This window comes from Alexandromys fortis, unplaced genomic scaffold, assembly GCF_014885135.2.
Source record: "Alexandromys fortis isolate MF-2015 unplaced genomic scaffold, M_Fortis_MF-2015_v1.1 scaffold_344, whole genome shotgun sequence".
Classification (NCBI taxonomy): Eukaryota; Metazoa; Chordata; class Mammalia; order Rodentia; family Cricetidae; genus Alexandromys; species Alexandromys fortis.
Genome location: NW_026068226.1, coordinates 84,814 through 95,430, shown reverse-complemented (window position 1 = coordinate 95,430; position 10,617 = coordinate 84,814). Strand labels below are relative to the sequence as shown.

The 10,617-nt window shown below is 54.4% G+C and overlaps 4 protein-coding genes across 12 annotated transcripts in view; 3 read left to right on the top strand and 1 right to left on the bottom strand.

The window, feature by feature from the left end:
* Znf784 (zinc finger protein 784) overlaps positions 1–7,587 on the bottom strand; it is a 19,865-nt gene extending 12,278 nt beyond the window's left edge. Inside the window, exon 1 of the mRNA XM_050130739.1 lies at positions 7,371–7,587. Within this exon, the coding sequence (XP_049986696.1) occupies positions 7,371–7,547 (177 nt within the window). The 5' untranslated portion in view covers positions 7,548–7,587. The remainder of the gene's footprint in view (positions 1–7,370) is intronic.
* Positions 2,069–4,303, top strand: LOC126493676 (zinc finger protein 580). 3 transcript variants are annotated; one of them, XM_050130753.1, is made up of 2 exons: positions 2,069–2,279; positions 3,397–4,303. In XM_050130753.1, exon 2 carries the CDS (start codon positions 3,409–3,411, stop codon positions 3,925–3,927), a length of 519 nt encoding a protein of 172 aa, XP_049986710.1. In that variant the 5' UTR covers positions 2,069–2,279; positions 3,397–3,408; the 3' UTR covers positions 3,928–4,303. The 3 variants fall into 3 exon arrangements, with proteins under 3 accessions (XP_049986710.1, XP_049986711.1, XP_049986707.1); XM_050130754.1 differs by lacking the exon at positions 2,069–2,279 and adding an exon at positions 2,289–2,583; XM_050130750.1 differs by lacking the exon at positions 2,069–2,279 and adding an exon at positions 2,594–3,288.
* Znf581 (zinc finger protein 581) lies at positions 4,661–5,954 on the top strand. The gene is given in 3 exon segments (XM_050130749.1): positions 4,661–5,396; positions 5,399–5,500; positions 5,503–5,954. Coding segments are annotated over 3 exon segments (744 nt in total). The 5' UTR covers positions 4,661–4,846; the 3' UTR covers positions 5,595–5,954.
* Positions 6,090–10,617, top strand: part of Ccdc106 (coiled-coil domain containing 106) — a 5,442-nt gene continuing 914 nt past the window's right edge. The window contains exons 1-5 of one of the 7 annotated variants that reach the window (XM_050130747.1): positions 6,090–6,879; positions 8,240–8,313; positions 8,454–8,553; positions 8,642–8,818; positions 10,027–10,239. In XM_050130747.1, coding sequence (XP_049986704.1) covers positions 8,287–8,313; positions 8,454–8,553; positions 8,642–8,818; positions 10,027–10,239 — 517 coding nt within the window. In that variant the 5' untranslated portion in view covers positions 6,090–6,879; positions 8,240–8,286. Of the gene's footprint in view, positions 6,880–7,353; positions 7,594–8,175; positions 8,314–8,448; positions 8,554–8,641; positions 8,819–10,026; positions 10,240–10,617 lie in introns of those variants that run through there. The other 6 variants (XM_050130745.1, XM_050130743.1, XM_050130748.1 and 3 more) reach the window with 6 other exon arrangements.

Below are 10,617 nucleotides of genomic sequence, written 5' to 3'. Positions count from 1 at the left end.
AAAAAAAAAAAAAAAAAAAAAAAAGGAAAGAAAAAAAGAGAGAAAGAAAAAGCAAAGTTCATATAGCAGTTCCATAGAGTAAATCTGAGTTAAGGGATGAATAAATTGTATACCCAGGGCCCCAGAAACACTAGCTTCAGTTCAAGTGCTAAGCAGCTTCACATACCCAGTGTCTGTCACACCACCAGGGATTAGAACATTGCCACTAATGGAAAGATGTTGGACAACTTTGTAAGGGGGCTTGTCCACCCTTCGGGGGGTCCTCTGACCGAGCACTGGAATAACCTTCCTCTTCCTTGGCTATTTCCACCTGTTGCCCCCCCCCAACTTGCTTCTTGGTTCCAGAGTGCATCTAGAAATATGTATTGGCCACATGAACACTGGATGCTCAGCCACTCCACGAAGGGCCTAGAGCACCAGCTACATTGGATAAAAGGCGCCAGTGCCCTCACCTGCACTCTCCTCCATTCTGGCAAACCAGCTTCCTTAGTTACACATATGGCGCACTCTGGCTTTCTCTGAATTTCAGCTTCCCCATGTACTCAGTGGGAAATATACACCTTTCCATGTCTGTGCCTAAGGGTGTCTGGTGTAGGGATATTTTGTTTGTAATCTAACAAAGCTTGCCTGAAGATCAGAGTGTAGAGCTAAGTCACTAGTTAGCCACAGAGGCCAGGCAGTGGTGGCACACATGGCACACACATTTCATCCCAGCACTCAAGAGACAGAGGCAGACAGATCTCTGTGAGTTCAAGGCCACATTGGGCAACACAAAATAGATCCAGTTTAAAGGAGAAACCAAGTCGGGTGGTGGTGGCTCACACCTTTAATCCCAGTACTTGGGAGTCACAGCCATTAAACCCAGCACTAGGGAGGTGGAGACAGGAAGGAATATGGCTGGGCAGGCAGGAGGAAACAGGAGTTGGAGGAGTTCAGTCTGAGGACTTGTAGAGACTGGATCACCCCTCAGTCTGAGGGTTCGGCAGAGGTAAAAGGTCTCTCCAATGGCTGCACACCCTGCTTCTCTGATCTCTCAGCCTTCACACCCTAGTATCTGACTCCGGGTTTTTTTTAATATTAAGACCAATTAGAATTCGATTTACAGTTTGGCATCCTCTGGGCTTTATTTACCCCACCTGATCACTGACAAGAATCACAGTCTCTCTCCACACCACCCCTCTTGGTTTTGAGACAGGGTTTCATGTAGCCCAGGCTAGCCTCCAACTCGCTAAATTGCTGAGAATGACCTTGAACTTTCCACTTCCAAAGAGCTGGGATTAAAGTCTTGAGTGGCTTACTACACCCAATTTTAGGCTGTGCTGAGGATCGAACCCTGAGTGCACGCTAGGTAAGCACTCTACCCAATGAGCTATACCTCCAGTCCTGTTTCCACTTTCCATACCCAGCAAGCTCCGGGTTTCAGTTTCTTCAAACGCTCAGCAAGAAATATCACATTTTCCTTTTTGTGTCAGTATCTGGTGTAAGCGTTGCAGCTCGTATGGAACGGTATCCCGGCAGTTGGGAGCCAAGGAATACCACAAAGTCACTGTAAGCGTAATACCTTTTAACCCTACATCGGGTCTTCTCCAGCCTCTGTTTTCCCATATGTTCAGTGGAGCACGAATACCTCACCTACTCTTGCAGCAATGTCTTCTTTGGGCATTGGTTTCCCCCTTTACGAGATGTCAAGATTGCACCCTACCACACCAGAGCAAGCACCTGGCCTCTAGACCCCCAGTCTCTCCAAATGTTCAACCAGCAGAAAGACCCCTTCTCTAACCCTTCGCCTTGAATGGCTTTCTTTGCCTGAACAGAAAGGGGAGAGGCAGGGTGGAAAGATGACACACTGTACATTCCAGTTCTTTATGGGTGGTTTAGGAGACTTCACGGTGCCTAACTTCAGTTTACTGGCCATTCAAAGCAAAGGAACGGCTCTGAGGATGGGGGCACGCAACGGGGAACTGTTCTTTTGCAGGTCCCTCTCGTTGGCCACGCGCCAACACCCCCCCCCCCGACCCCCACCGCGCGCTCCCACTAGAGGGGCCGGCCGACTCCGGCGTCGGAACCTTCGTGTGTGGAACGTGCGTTTCTGAACGGCGCTCTTTCCCAGGGACGCCGTCGCCCCTCGCGCCCCTGCGCCCCCCGACCCGCGTCCCCGGCGCCGCCGGCCCGGAGCTACCCGGAAGCTCGCTCCTGCAGCGGCACTCGTCAGGGCAAGCCCGGGTCCGTTCGGGACCTCGGCCCCGTTCTCCCCCGGACCCGAGAGGCTGCTGCACCGGGTACGGGGGCCGGGATGGAGGGAGGAGCCTGGCTTGGGCAGGGCGCGAGGCCGGCAGGGCTCTGGGTGTGGGTCGGGTCCGTGAAGCTAGGAAAGCTACGCTCAGAGCCCGAGAGAGGGCCGTCTGGAAGACAGGGCTCCTTATGGAAGCCAGTGGAGTAGGAAGCCCTGGGGATATAACAGGACCGGGTGGTTCTGAGGACCACGGTGCAAGAGCGCCCACGGCAAGGGGGCATGCATCATATGAAGCCGGGAGGTGAAGAGAGACAAGAGATGCCAGCTGCATCTAGAGAGGAGGGACCAAGGTTAGGGAGAGCTGGTGTGGGAACGGGAAACCAGGAGGTCCAGTATCTGACTGCAAGCGGGAGGAGGCTCCACGGTGGTGGCGGCGGTGGACAGAGAAATGAAGATGTCAGGATACTTTCCGGAGGAGGGGAGGGGGCTGGGGATGGTTGTGAATGAAATGCAACACGATGGGGCGCATAGAAGAGGCAGGCAGTTGAAGATACAGTAGAGACGATGTAGGAAGAGAATGGCGAGACCTTTTAGTGCAGAGTGCGGGCATGACATAAAAGATCCATGAGTGGAAAGTGGGGAACTGGGTTAGTGGGACTCTGGGCAAGAATCTAGGGAGGAAACCCCAGGCCACAACAACTGTGGGGAGGTCCTGAGGAGGATCTAGTTGGGTGGAGATCTCCCACCCCCAGGGTGTTGTGGGACCTGAGGGAGAGGATTAAGGCAGAGCTTGAGTAGAGCTCTGGGAAGGAGGGAAAGGTAGATTGGAGAAAAATCCCGGAGGCCACCAGGGCCTGGAATGGAAGGCTAGAGAGGTCCTAAGCTAAAAGGAGAGAAATGGACTTGGAGATGGATTGTGGCGGGTGGCGATGGACGGAGGGAATCCGAAGGATGTCCGAGGTCCTGACCTGAGGCTGGTGGAGCTGGGTGTTGCCAAGCCCTGGTGGAGAAAACCCAGAGTTGGGAACTGGAGTCAGTTTTCACTTTGTAGGAAGGTAGGTCAGTAGCACAGAGTCTGGCAGAGAATGGAAACACCTTTTTAGGAATTTTTTTCCTGAAAGGAAGAGACAGATCTTAACTTCTCTTCCCTCCGCCGCTCCCAGCTGCCGCTCCAGATGCTGCTGCTGCCGCCGCGGCCACCTCACCCTCGGTCCTCCTCCCCGGAGGTCATGGACCCACCGCCCCCCAAAACTCCCCCATTTCCCAAGGCGGAAGGCCCCTCCTCCACTTCTTCCTCGGTGGCGGGGCCGCGGCCACCGCGGCTGGGCCGCCACCTACTCATCGACGCCAACGGGGTCCCCTACACGTACACCGTGCAGCTGGAGGAGGAACCTCGGGGCCCGCCACAGCGCGAGGCGACCCCGGGAGAGCCAAGTCCTCGCAAGGGCTACAGCTGCCCAGAGTGCGCTCGTGTCTTTGCCAGCCCTCTACGGCTGCAGAGCCACCGTGTGTCGCACTCGGACCTCAAGCCCTTTACGTGTGGTGCTTGTGGCAAAGCCTTTAAGCGCTCCAGCCACCTGTCGCGGCACCGCGCCACTCATCGCGCGCGCGCTGGCCCACCGCACAGCTGCCCGCTCTGTCCACGCCGCTTCCAGGACGCCGCGGAGCTGGCACAGCACGTGCGCCTGCACTGAGCTTGGTCCTGCTATCTCTGGGCCACCACGTCTGACCCACACAGCGTCACTGCCTTACCCTAGGCCTCAGTTTCCCCACCTATTCCCCAAAGAGAAACATTTTTGTCTTTTCTCCCGTCTAGCTGTGTGATGTAGACCAAAGTTGTTGCCCCTCTGGGCCTGGTGTCAGTTGGAACTGGGCTTCAGTCTGGCTGTGCTGTGTAAGCCTTTACAACTGACGCGACCTCTCCTGAGTCTTGGTTTTCTACTCTTCCCAAGTGATGAGGTCCTTGTGGAAGACATGACAAAAGCACCGGCACTGCCTGGATCATCTCTGTACTTCCCCATATTGCCCACAACCCCTCATTCTTTGCCCAATAAACATTCCGCACTTAATTCTCAAGGCTCTTACTTGCATGTGGGTTGTGTTGGGAGAAGAGAGAATCCGGACCGTTAGCACCTAGGAACCTTGTGCTCGAAGTGAGTTGCCAACCGGAGCTGTTTTATGATGCTCAGGCGACCCGCCCTCTCTTAGACCCTCGTCTCTCCCTGGGTCTATATTTTCCAAACCCGGTACTGCCAGGTGCTGGCTGTAGCCAAGGGTCCCCGGTCCTGTGCTGCCCGGACCCAGGAGGCTGATGCACTGGGCACCAGGCAGGAAAGGAGGAATCGAGACTCAAGCAACCGCGGAGGCGGGTCCGTTCGGGCGACATCCCAATGGGCAGCTTTTCGAATACTTGCCTGGGAAATCTCCAAAGGTGGGGGCTGCAGACCTAGAAAGAACTACGGGTGGGACGTGTAATGGGAGAACCTAGACAGACCCACTTTTAGACCGGGTGGTGGTCAAAATGTGGGAGAGTCCTGGAGGGCCACAAGATGCCCTGGTAGGTGACCTGAGGGCACACGGGGGAAGGGACAGAGTGAAAGCAACTGCAACTGCATGAATATAGTGGGTAGTAGGGCCCAGAAGACAGACAGAAGAAAGATTACAGGGGCCTTAGAGGGACATCGCAGAGGACCTTGGGTGGAGTACATAGCAAGAACAGAGTCCTTGTCTCCCCCCCCCCCTTCGATCTCATACTCTCTAGCATCCATCAGGCCTCATTTGCATCTATGGATGCTGGTGCTGCTACCTTGCTGCCTCCAGACCTCAGCACTTCCCTCTGTAGAGGCCATGGAAGGCCCCCTCTCTCGAACAGGTGGGTCTCCAGAACCTGGGCCTTCTTTCTCCACAGGATCTCCCCAGACTTCGTCCCCTCCAAGGCTCAACCATTATCTTCTCATGGACACCCAGTGTGTCCCCTACACAGTGCCGGTGGATGAGGAGTTACAGAGGGATGCTGGAGTCAATGGGACTTGGGTTCAGAAAAAGTGCTTAGAGACTCTGAGTACATCTTACCTTCAGCGACACAGCATTACCCACTTGGAGGTGAAGCCCTTCAAATGCGGCACCTGGGGGAAGGCATTCAAGCCGGCCAGCCCTCTTGAGCAGACCACTCCATACATGGGGCGGGTGGTGTTTAGCCCTACAGCTGCTTGCTCTGCCCTTGCTGCTTCTGGGCCGAGGACGAGTTGACCCAGCACATCAGTGGACACTTGGGGACCACCCGTTCCAGTGCCCGCATTGCCTGCATCACTTTACAGAGCAGAACACATTACAGAAGAACACTCAGTGGAAGCATCCATGAATCGCTCCTGGGATCCCAGGGGTCGAGGGGCTCCCGAATCTCTTAGACATGGACCTGAGTTGCAGACTGGCTTTCAGGGCCCTAGACACAAGCCCAGACAAACCTTTTTGAAGAGAGCCTTGCCTAGAAGAGTCTCTGAGTCGTCAGTACATCACAGTACTTTGGACTTATGATGGGAATGAGTCCTCAGAACAGCCCTGCACCTTGAACACTGGGAGTCCCAATAGGAGGAATAAAGGACAGTGTTGCTTGGGAAACTTGCCTCAGAGGTTCTGGTGGGCAGTCAGAAGTCTCCTTTATTTTGACACTGGCCCTAGACTGGACACCAAATAAACACCCCACTCTCAATTAGCACTTCAATTTTTGAAATGTCTTAGTTACACTCACCACCTGGTAGCACAACCTTGGCTGGGGGTTAGGAAAATCTGCCCCCCTCCTCCAGAGTTAGGCCCACTTCAGTTCCTGCAAACCTGCCATCTATTTATTTATTGGGACAAGGTTGTAATGTAGCTCTGGGTACCATTAGACTTATGATCTTGCTTCTACTTCCTGAGTTCTGGAACTCAGGGTTTTTTGCATGCTAGGTACTCTACAGACTGAGACACATTCCCAGCACCTTTGGAAATATGAGTCTAAGTGTTACCCCTCCCCCCTTAAATTACAATCCACATTAAGAGACTTAAAAAAAGGGCAGCCTAGAACAGAAGCACACCAAACGTATGTGAAACCATTCTAACGGTAGTTGCCTTTAGCGTGCACAGGACACCTTGATATACATTTTAAATCTAGAGTTCACCTTCCTAGATACGATTTCCTGCGGTTTGAAACACTGATCTGGGGCAGGTGGCTCCCACTGGACTTGCTGACCCAGGCTGCAGCTGGTTGGTAAAGTGAAGCACAAGAGGGAGCGGCTTAGTCTCCCTCTGCGAGGTTAGTTAAAGCCAAGGCTCCATTAGGGCTTCAGAACCCCAGAGAGGATGTTGCTTGTGAAAAGGAGAGGCAGGAGGAACCTTGCTGCAGGCCTAATAAACATGTCTTCTCCGTCCCCTTTCACGCCTGTTTTGTGCCAGATGTAGTTAGCCTCTTTACACGACTTCTTTTGGGGCGGTTTGTGGCGGAGGGGCGAGTGGGAGTGTCTTAAGGCTGTGCTTCTATTCCACCGTCTGACTTCAAATAGCTTGGATCTTAAGCCCCAAGAGTGAGGTCCCGTTCTGGGCTGAGCCTTTGGTGTGTCACACCACTGCATCCTCGCAAAGACCCTAGAGAGGATCTTCCCACTTAACAGGTGAGTAAACTGAGGCTCTGGAGGAATGAGGCGGTAGGGATTGGAGTGTAGCTGTTCCACAGGCAGCTACTGTGCGGGCTATTCCTGACCCACACTTTGCGGAGATGTAGCCACCACACAACCCATTCTCACATCTGGTTCTCTTATTTCTCTAAACCCTTTCTTCGTGGACGGAGTTAGGGATTATGGCTGCCTGAGGCGTTCAAGACCAAAGGTGTGCATGCACTAGCCAGTTCTTCAGGGTTCCTTAAAAGGGGACTCAAGTTTCGCTTCAATTTTCCTAGCTGCCTCATACCTTCAGACTTTTCTTGGCCCATTGGGCACATAACCACTCACCCGGAGGACCCCCGGAGCCGCGTCAGCTGTGCAGGATGAGAATTTCATGAGGATCCCTGTCTGGGCTTTAGGAAGGGCGGGGGTGGGTGGGAGTGGGTTGCAAGGGGCTATCGCGCAAGTGCGGCCCCGAACTCCACGCAAACAGCGGGTCTCACCTGGATTCCAAGAAGAGGCGCGCCTGGCCTGGCAGGCCGGATCCCGCAAATGATTGCGTCTCTGCGCGCTCCGCCATCCAGTTCCGAGATTCCCCCTCTTCTGCCGCTGTGCTCGTTTACTGGTGGGTGGGCGCTTCTCTCCGCGACACTTTGCAGACGCTCCCCAACGCTGGGCATGGGCGCCGCCACCACCGTCGGTCCCAGGGCTGGAGTCCTTACGCGGGTGGGTGAGAGCCGGGCCCTGGCCCCTTGTATCCTGGCACCCAAGGGCGGGGGATGGTGTCCACTGTGGCCACTCCCATGTCGGTTGCCCTTTCTGGGACCCTTTGACATGGTCGCCCCCTCCCACTCGTGGGACAAAGGGTGGGGGCGCATCCCCACGCGTGACACCCCCCGCTACGCACGCGCCCAGCCCCCACCTCGGGGGAGGGGTTTGGCTAACTTGCACAAGTGCGGGAGGAATGGGCGGCTGGGACAGGGGAATGCTCGCAGGATGGACTCCCCCCCACCTCATGCGTGGAAGTTAGGGGTGGTTTCTCCCTTCCATTTATGGTTTTGGGTCTGGTGATGGCCCATGATGAGGGTCCTTCGTATTCAGGCCAAAGTATCCCTGTGGTGTTGAACCTGTGAAGAACCAAAGAATCTAAGGGCCGAGCTCCTTCACGACCAAGAGTTTTCTCGCCGTGCCCCCTTGCTCTGGGTACACGATTTGGAAACCTCAGTGTCTCTGTCCAGGAGTATGGGCTCTTTCCTCCCTCAGACCACCCCCCACCGGCTCCAGACCGGTGATCCCTCCTTACTCCAGAGGAACAGGTACTCCACCGCTCCGGGAACTAACTGACTACATTTGGTGACCTGTTTCTGTCCAGTGCCCCTGAGGGCTCAGCTGCTGGGTCTGAAGGAAGCCTCGCTATGAATGACCGAAGCAACCGTAGGCGGACAAGTGAGGCACTTGGGGACCCTTTCCCCATCCTTAGCCCGACACTCTGGTTCCCTCTATCCACGGGGCAGTTATGGTTGGGGGTGGTCTGAAAGGGCCAGGCCGCTTCTGGGGTGACCTGCACTGGCCTCTCTCCAGTGAAGGACGAAGAGACCTTTGAGATCTCCATCCCCTTCGAAGAGGCACCCCACTTAGACTCACAGATTTTCTACAGTCTGAGTCCCTCTCGGAGAAATTTTGAGGGTGAGCCGAGAAGGGCGTGGAGGGACTGGAGTCAGGGGGGGTACTACCTCATCCTGGGGCATGACCCCCCACCCCCTGCTGTTCCTAGAGCCTCCAGAGGCCACCTCCCCAACCCTGACCCTGATGAACAGCGTTAAGGCCCAGCTGCACATGGCCCTGGAAAGGAACTCATGGCTGCAGAAGCGCATTGAGGACCTGGAGGAGGAGAGGGACTTTTTGCGGTGTCAGCTGGACAAGTTCATTTCCTCGGCCCGGATGGATGCAGGTGGGGGTGGGGACACACAGTTCCCCCAGGACCCGCAGAGTCCAAAACCCACTGTTGGGTTCACCTGAGGGGACTTGCCCTTTATTCTTCCACTAAGAACCGTGCTGACTTTAGGGACCTCCCCAGCCATTCCTTGTTTTGTCAGATTCTCATTTCCTACCCTGTCATAGACTGTCCCATAAGCCTGCAGCCTCAAGCACTTGGAATAAGTGTCTCCCCGAGTCTGGATTTCCAGCCTGGGGTCTCATCTTAGGGGAATGGCCCTCATTTCCTTGTCAGTCTGCTGGATTCCTCAGAGGGGCCCTGTCTGCACCCCAGGACTTGTGGAAGGTGCATTTATCCATTCACCAGAGGTGTCCCAGAATAGCAACTAGGGGCTTGTTTTCCCACCACCCTGTTCTACACAGCTTGGCTAACTAATGTTTTTTATTCCTCAAAGACTGTGGAATCTCAGAACTTCTTGTCCCCTAAACTCTGCCACAAGGTCATGGGCAGATTCTACCGTTTTGCCTTGCTCTGATGGTGACTAACAGCATGGTGGTGTCACCTCCTCTGGTAGGCAGGATCCTGTCTGCTTATTAATATGTGTTGTCTGCTATTCCAGCCACATTTCTCAGTCCAGGCCATAATCCCAACCTCTGTATCCAGCTGAGCTGCTGGAAGGCTTTCTAGCTGGTAATAATGTCAAAAGTCCCAGCAAAGGGCCTAAGGGTATTCTGAGGGTTTCATCTACTGGGGACCCGGCATTGGGATGGGCACCATGTATGTTCCTTGTCCCCTCTTCCTACACTGGAAGCGCTATCCTGGATGACTCTACTCTTTCCTTGATCTGGCAGGGCAGAGTCCTGACTTCAGTCCTTTTGGAAGATGCTGAGTCTAAGCCTCAGCTGGCTCCCTGTTCAGGTGAAGATAGTTAGCTTCCACAATACCCAAACTGAACTTTGATATCCAAGCCTCTTACTCAGAGGCCTTGCCTGCTTCTTGATTTTGACTACTCTCTGAAGGCCCCCACGATACATTTCCCCTACAGAAACCCAGACCAGTCACAGATGCTCCGCTGAGTTCTCCGAATCCCAGCTAGATCGATACCTTCATGCTTGGGGGCTTCACCCTGTCCTCATCCTGAGGATCTGGCCTCCGTGTTCATTTTTCCCCCTTCAGGGCAATGATAGGACATTATGTCACAGTTCATTTTTGTCTCTCCTTAGAGGACCACTGCCGGATGAAGCCTGGGCCACGGAGGGTTGATGGGGACAGCCGGGCTGGGGTTGGGGGAGAAGCCTCAGACCCTGAGTCGGCAGCCTCCTCCTTCAGTGGGGCATCTGACGAGGGCAGTGCCAGTGAAAGGAAGAGGCAGAAGCAGAAGGGAAGTACTGGCCGGAGGCGATTTGGGAAGCCCAAGGCGCGAGAGAGGCAGCGGGGTGAGTGGGTACACGTGATGGTGTGTTGAGGGGTACCCACCCCAGTATCGGTGTGAGTTCTGCAGCAATGCCCTAACTTACCCATATATAAAACAATCAGACCCAGCTCCATCTCCCAGCCCTTCTATGTGGTTCTGAGTTCATTTTAAATTTCGGTTTATACCAACTAGCAGAGTCAATTCTGTTTCCTCATCAGAAAGGAGGCCTCTGGGCACATGCGCAGCCTCTCCTTTCCTCTGGTGTCCGGTCCGCCTTCTTCAATTCCCCCCCCCCCCAAATCTCCATTTCTTGCTCTGATCTCTACTGTTTTCCGTTTTGTACTCCCTTCTCTTCCTGTATGGGACTCCTTCCACTTCCTTTTTTTTTTTTTTTTTTATT

Coding starts and splice junctions, on each gene's coding strand:
- LOC126493676 (XM_050130750.1), top strand. CDS start 3,163: ATGGACGGAGGGAATCCGAAGGATGTCCGAGGTCCTGACCTGAGGCTG. Junction 3,289..3,396: donor AGTTTTCACTTTGTAGGAAG/GTAGGTCAGTAG, acceptor CGCCGCTCCCAG/CTGCCGCTCCAGATGCTGCT.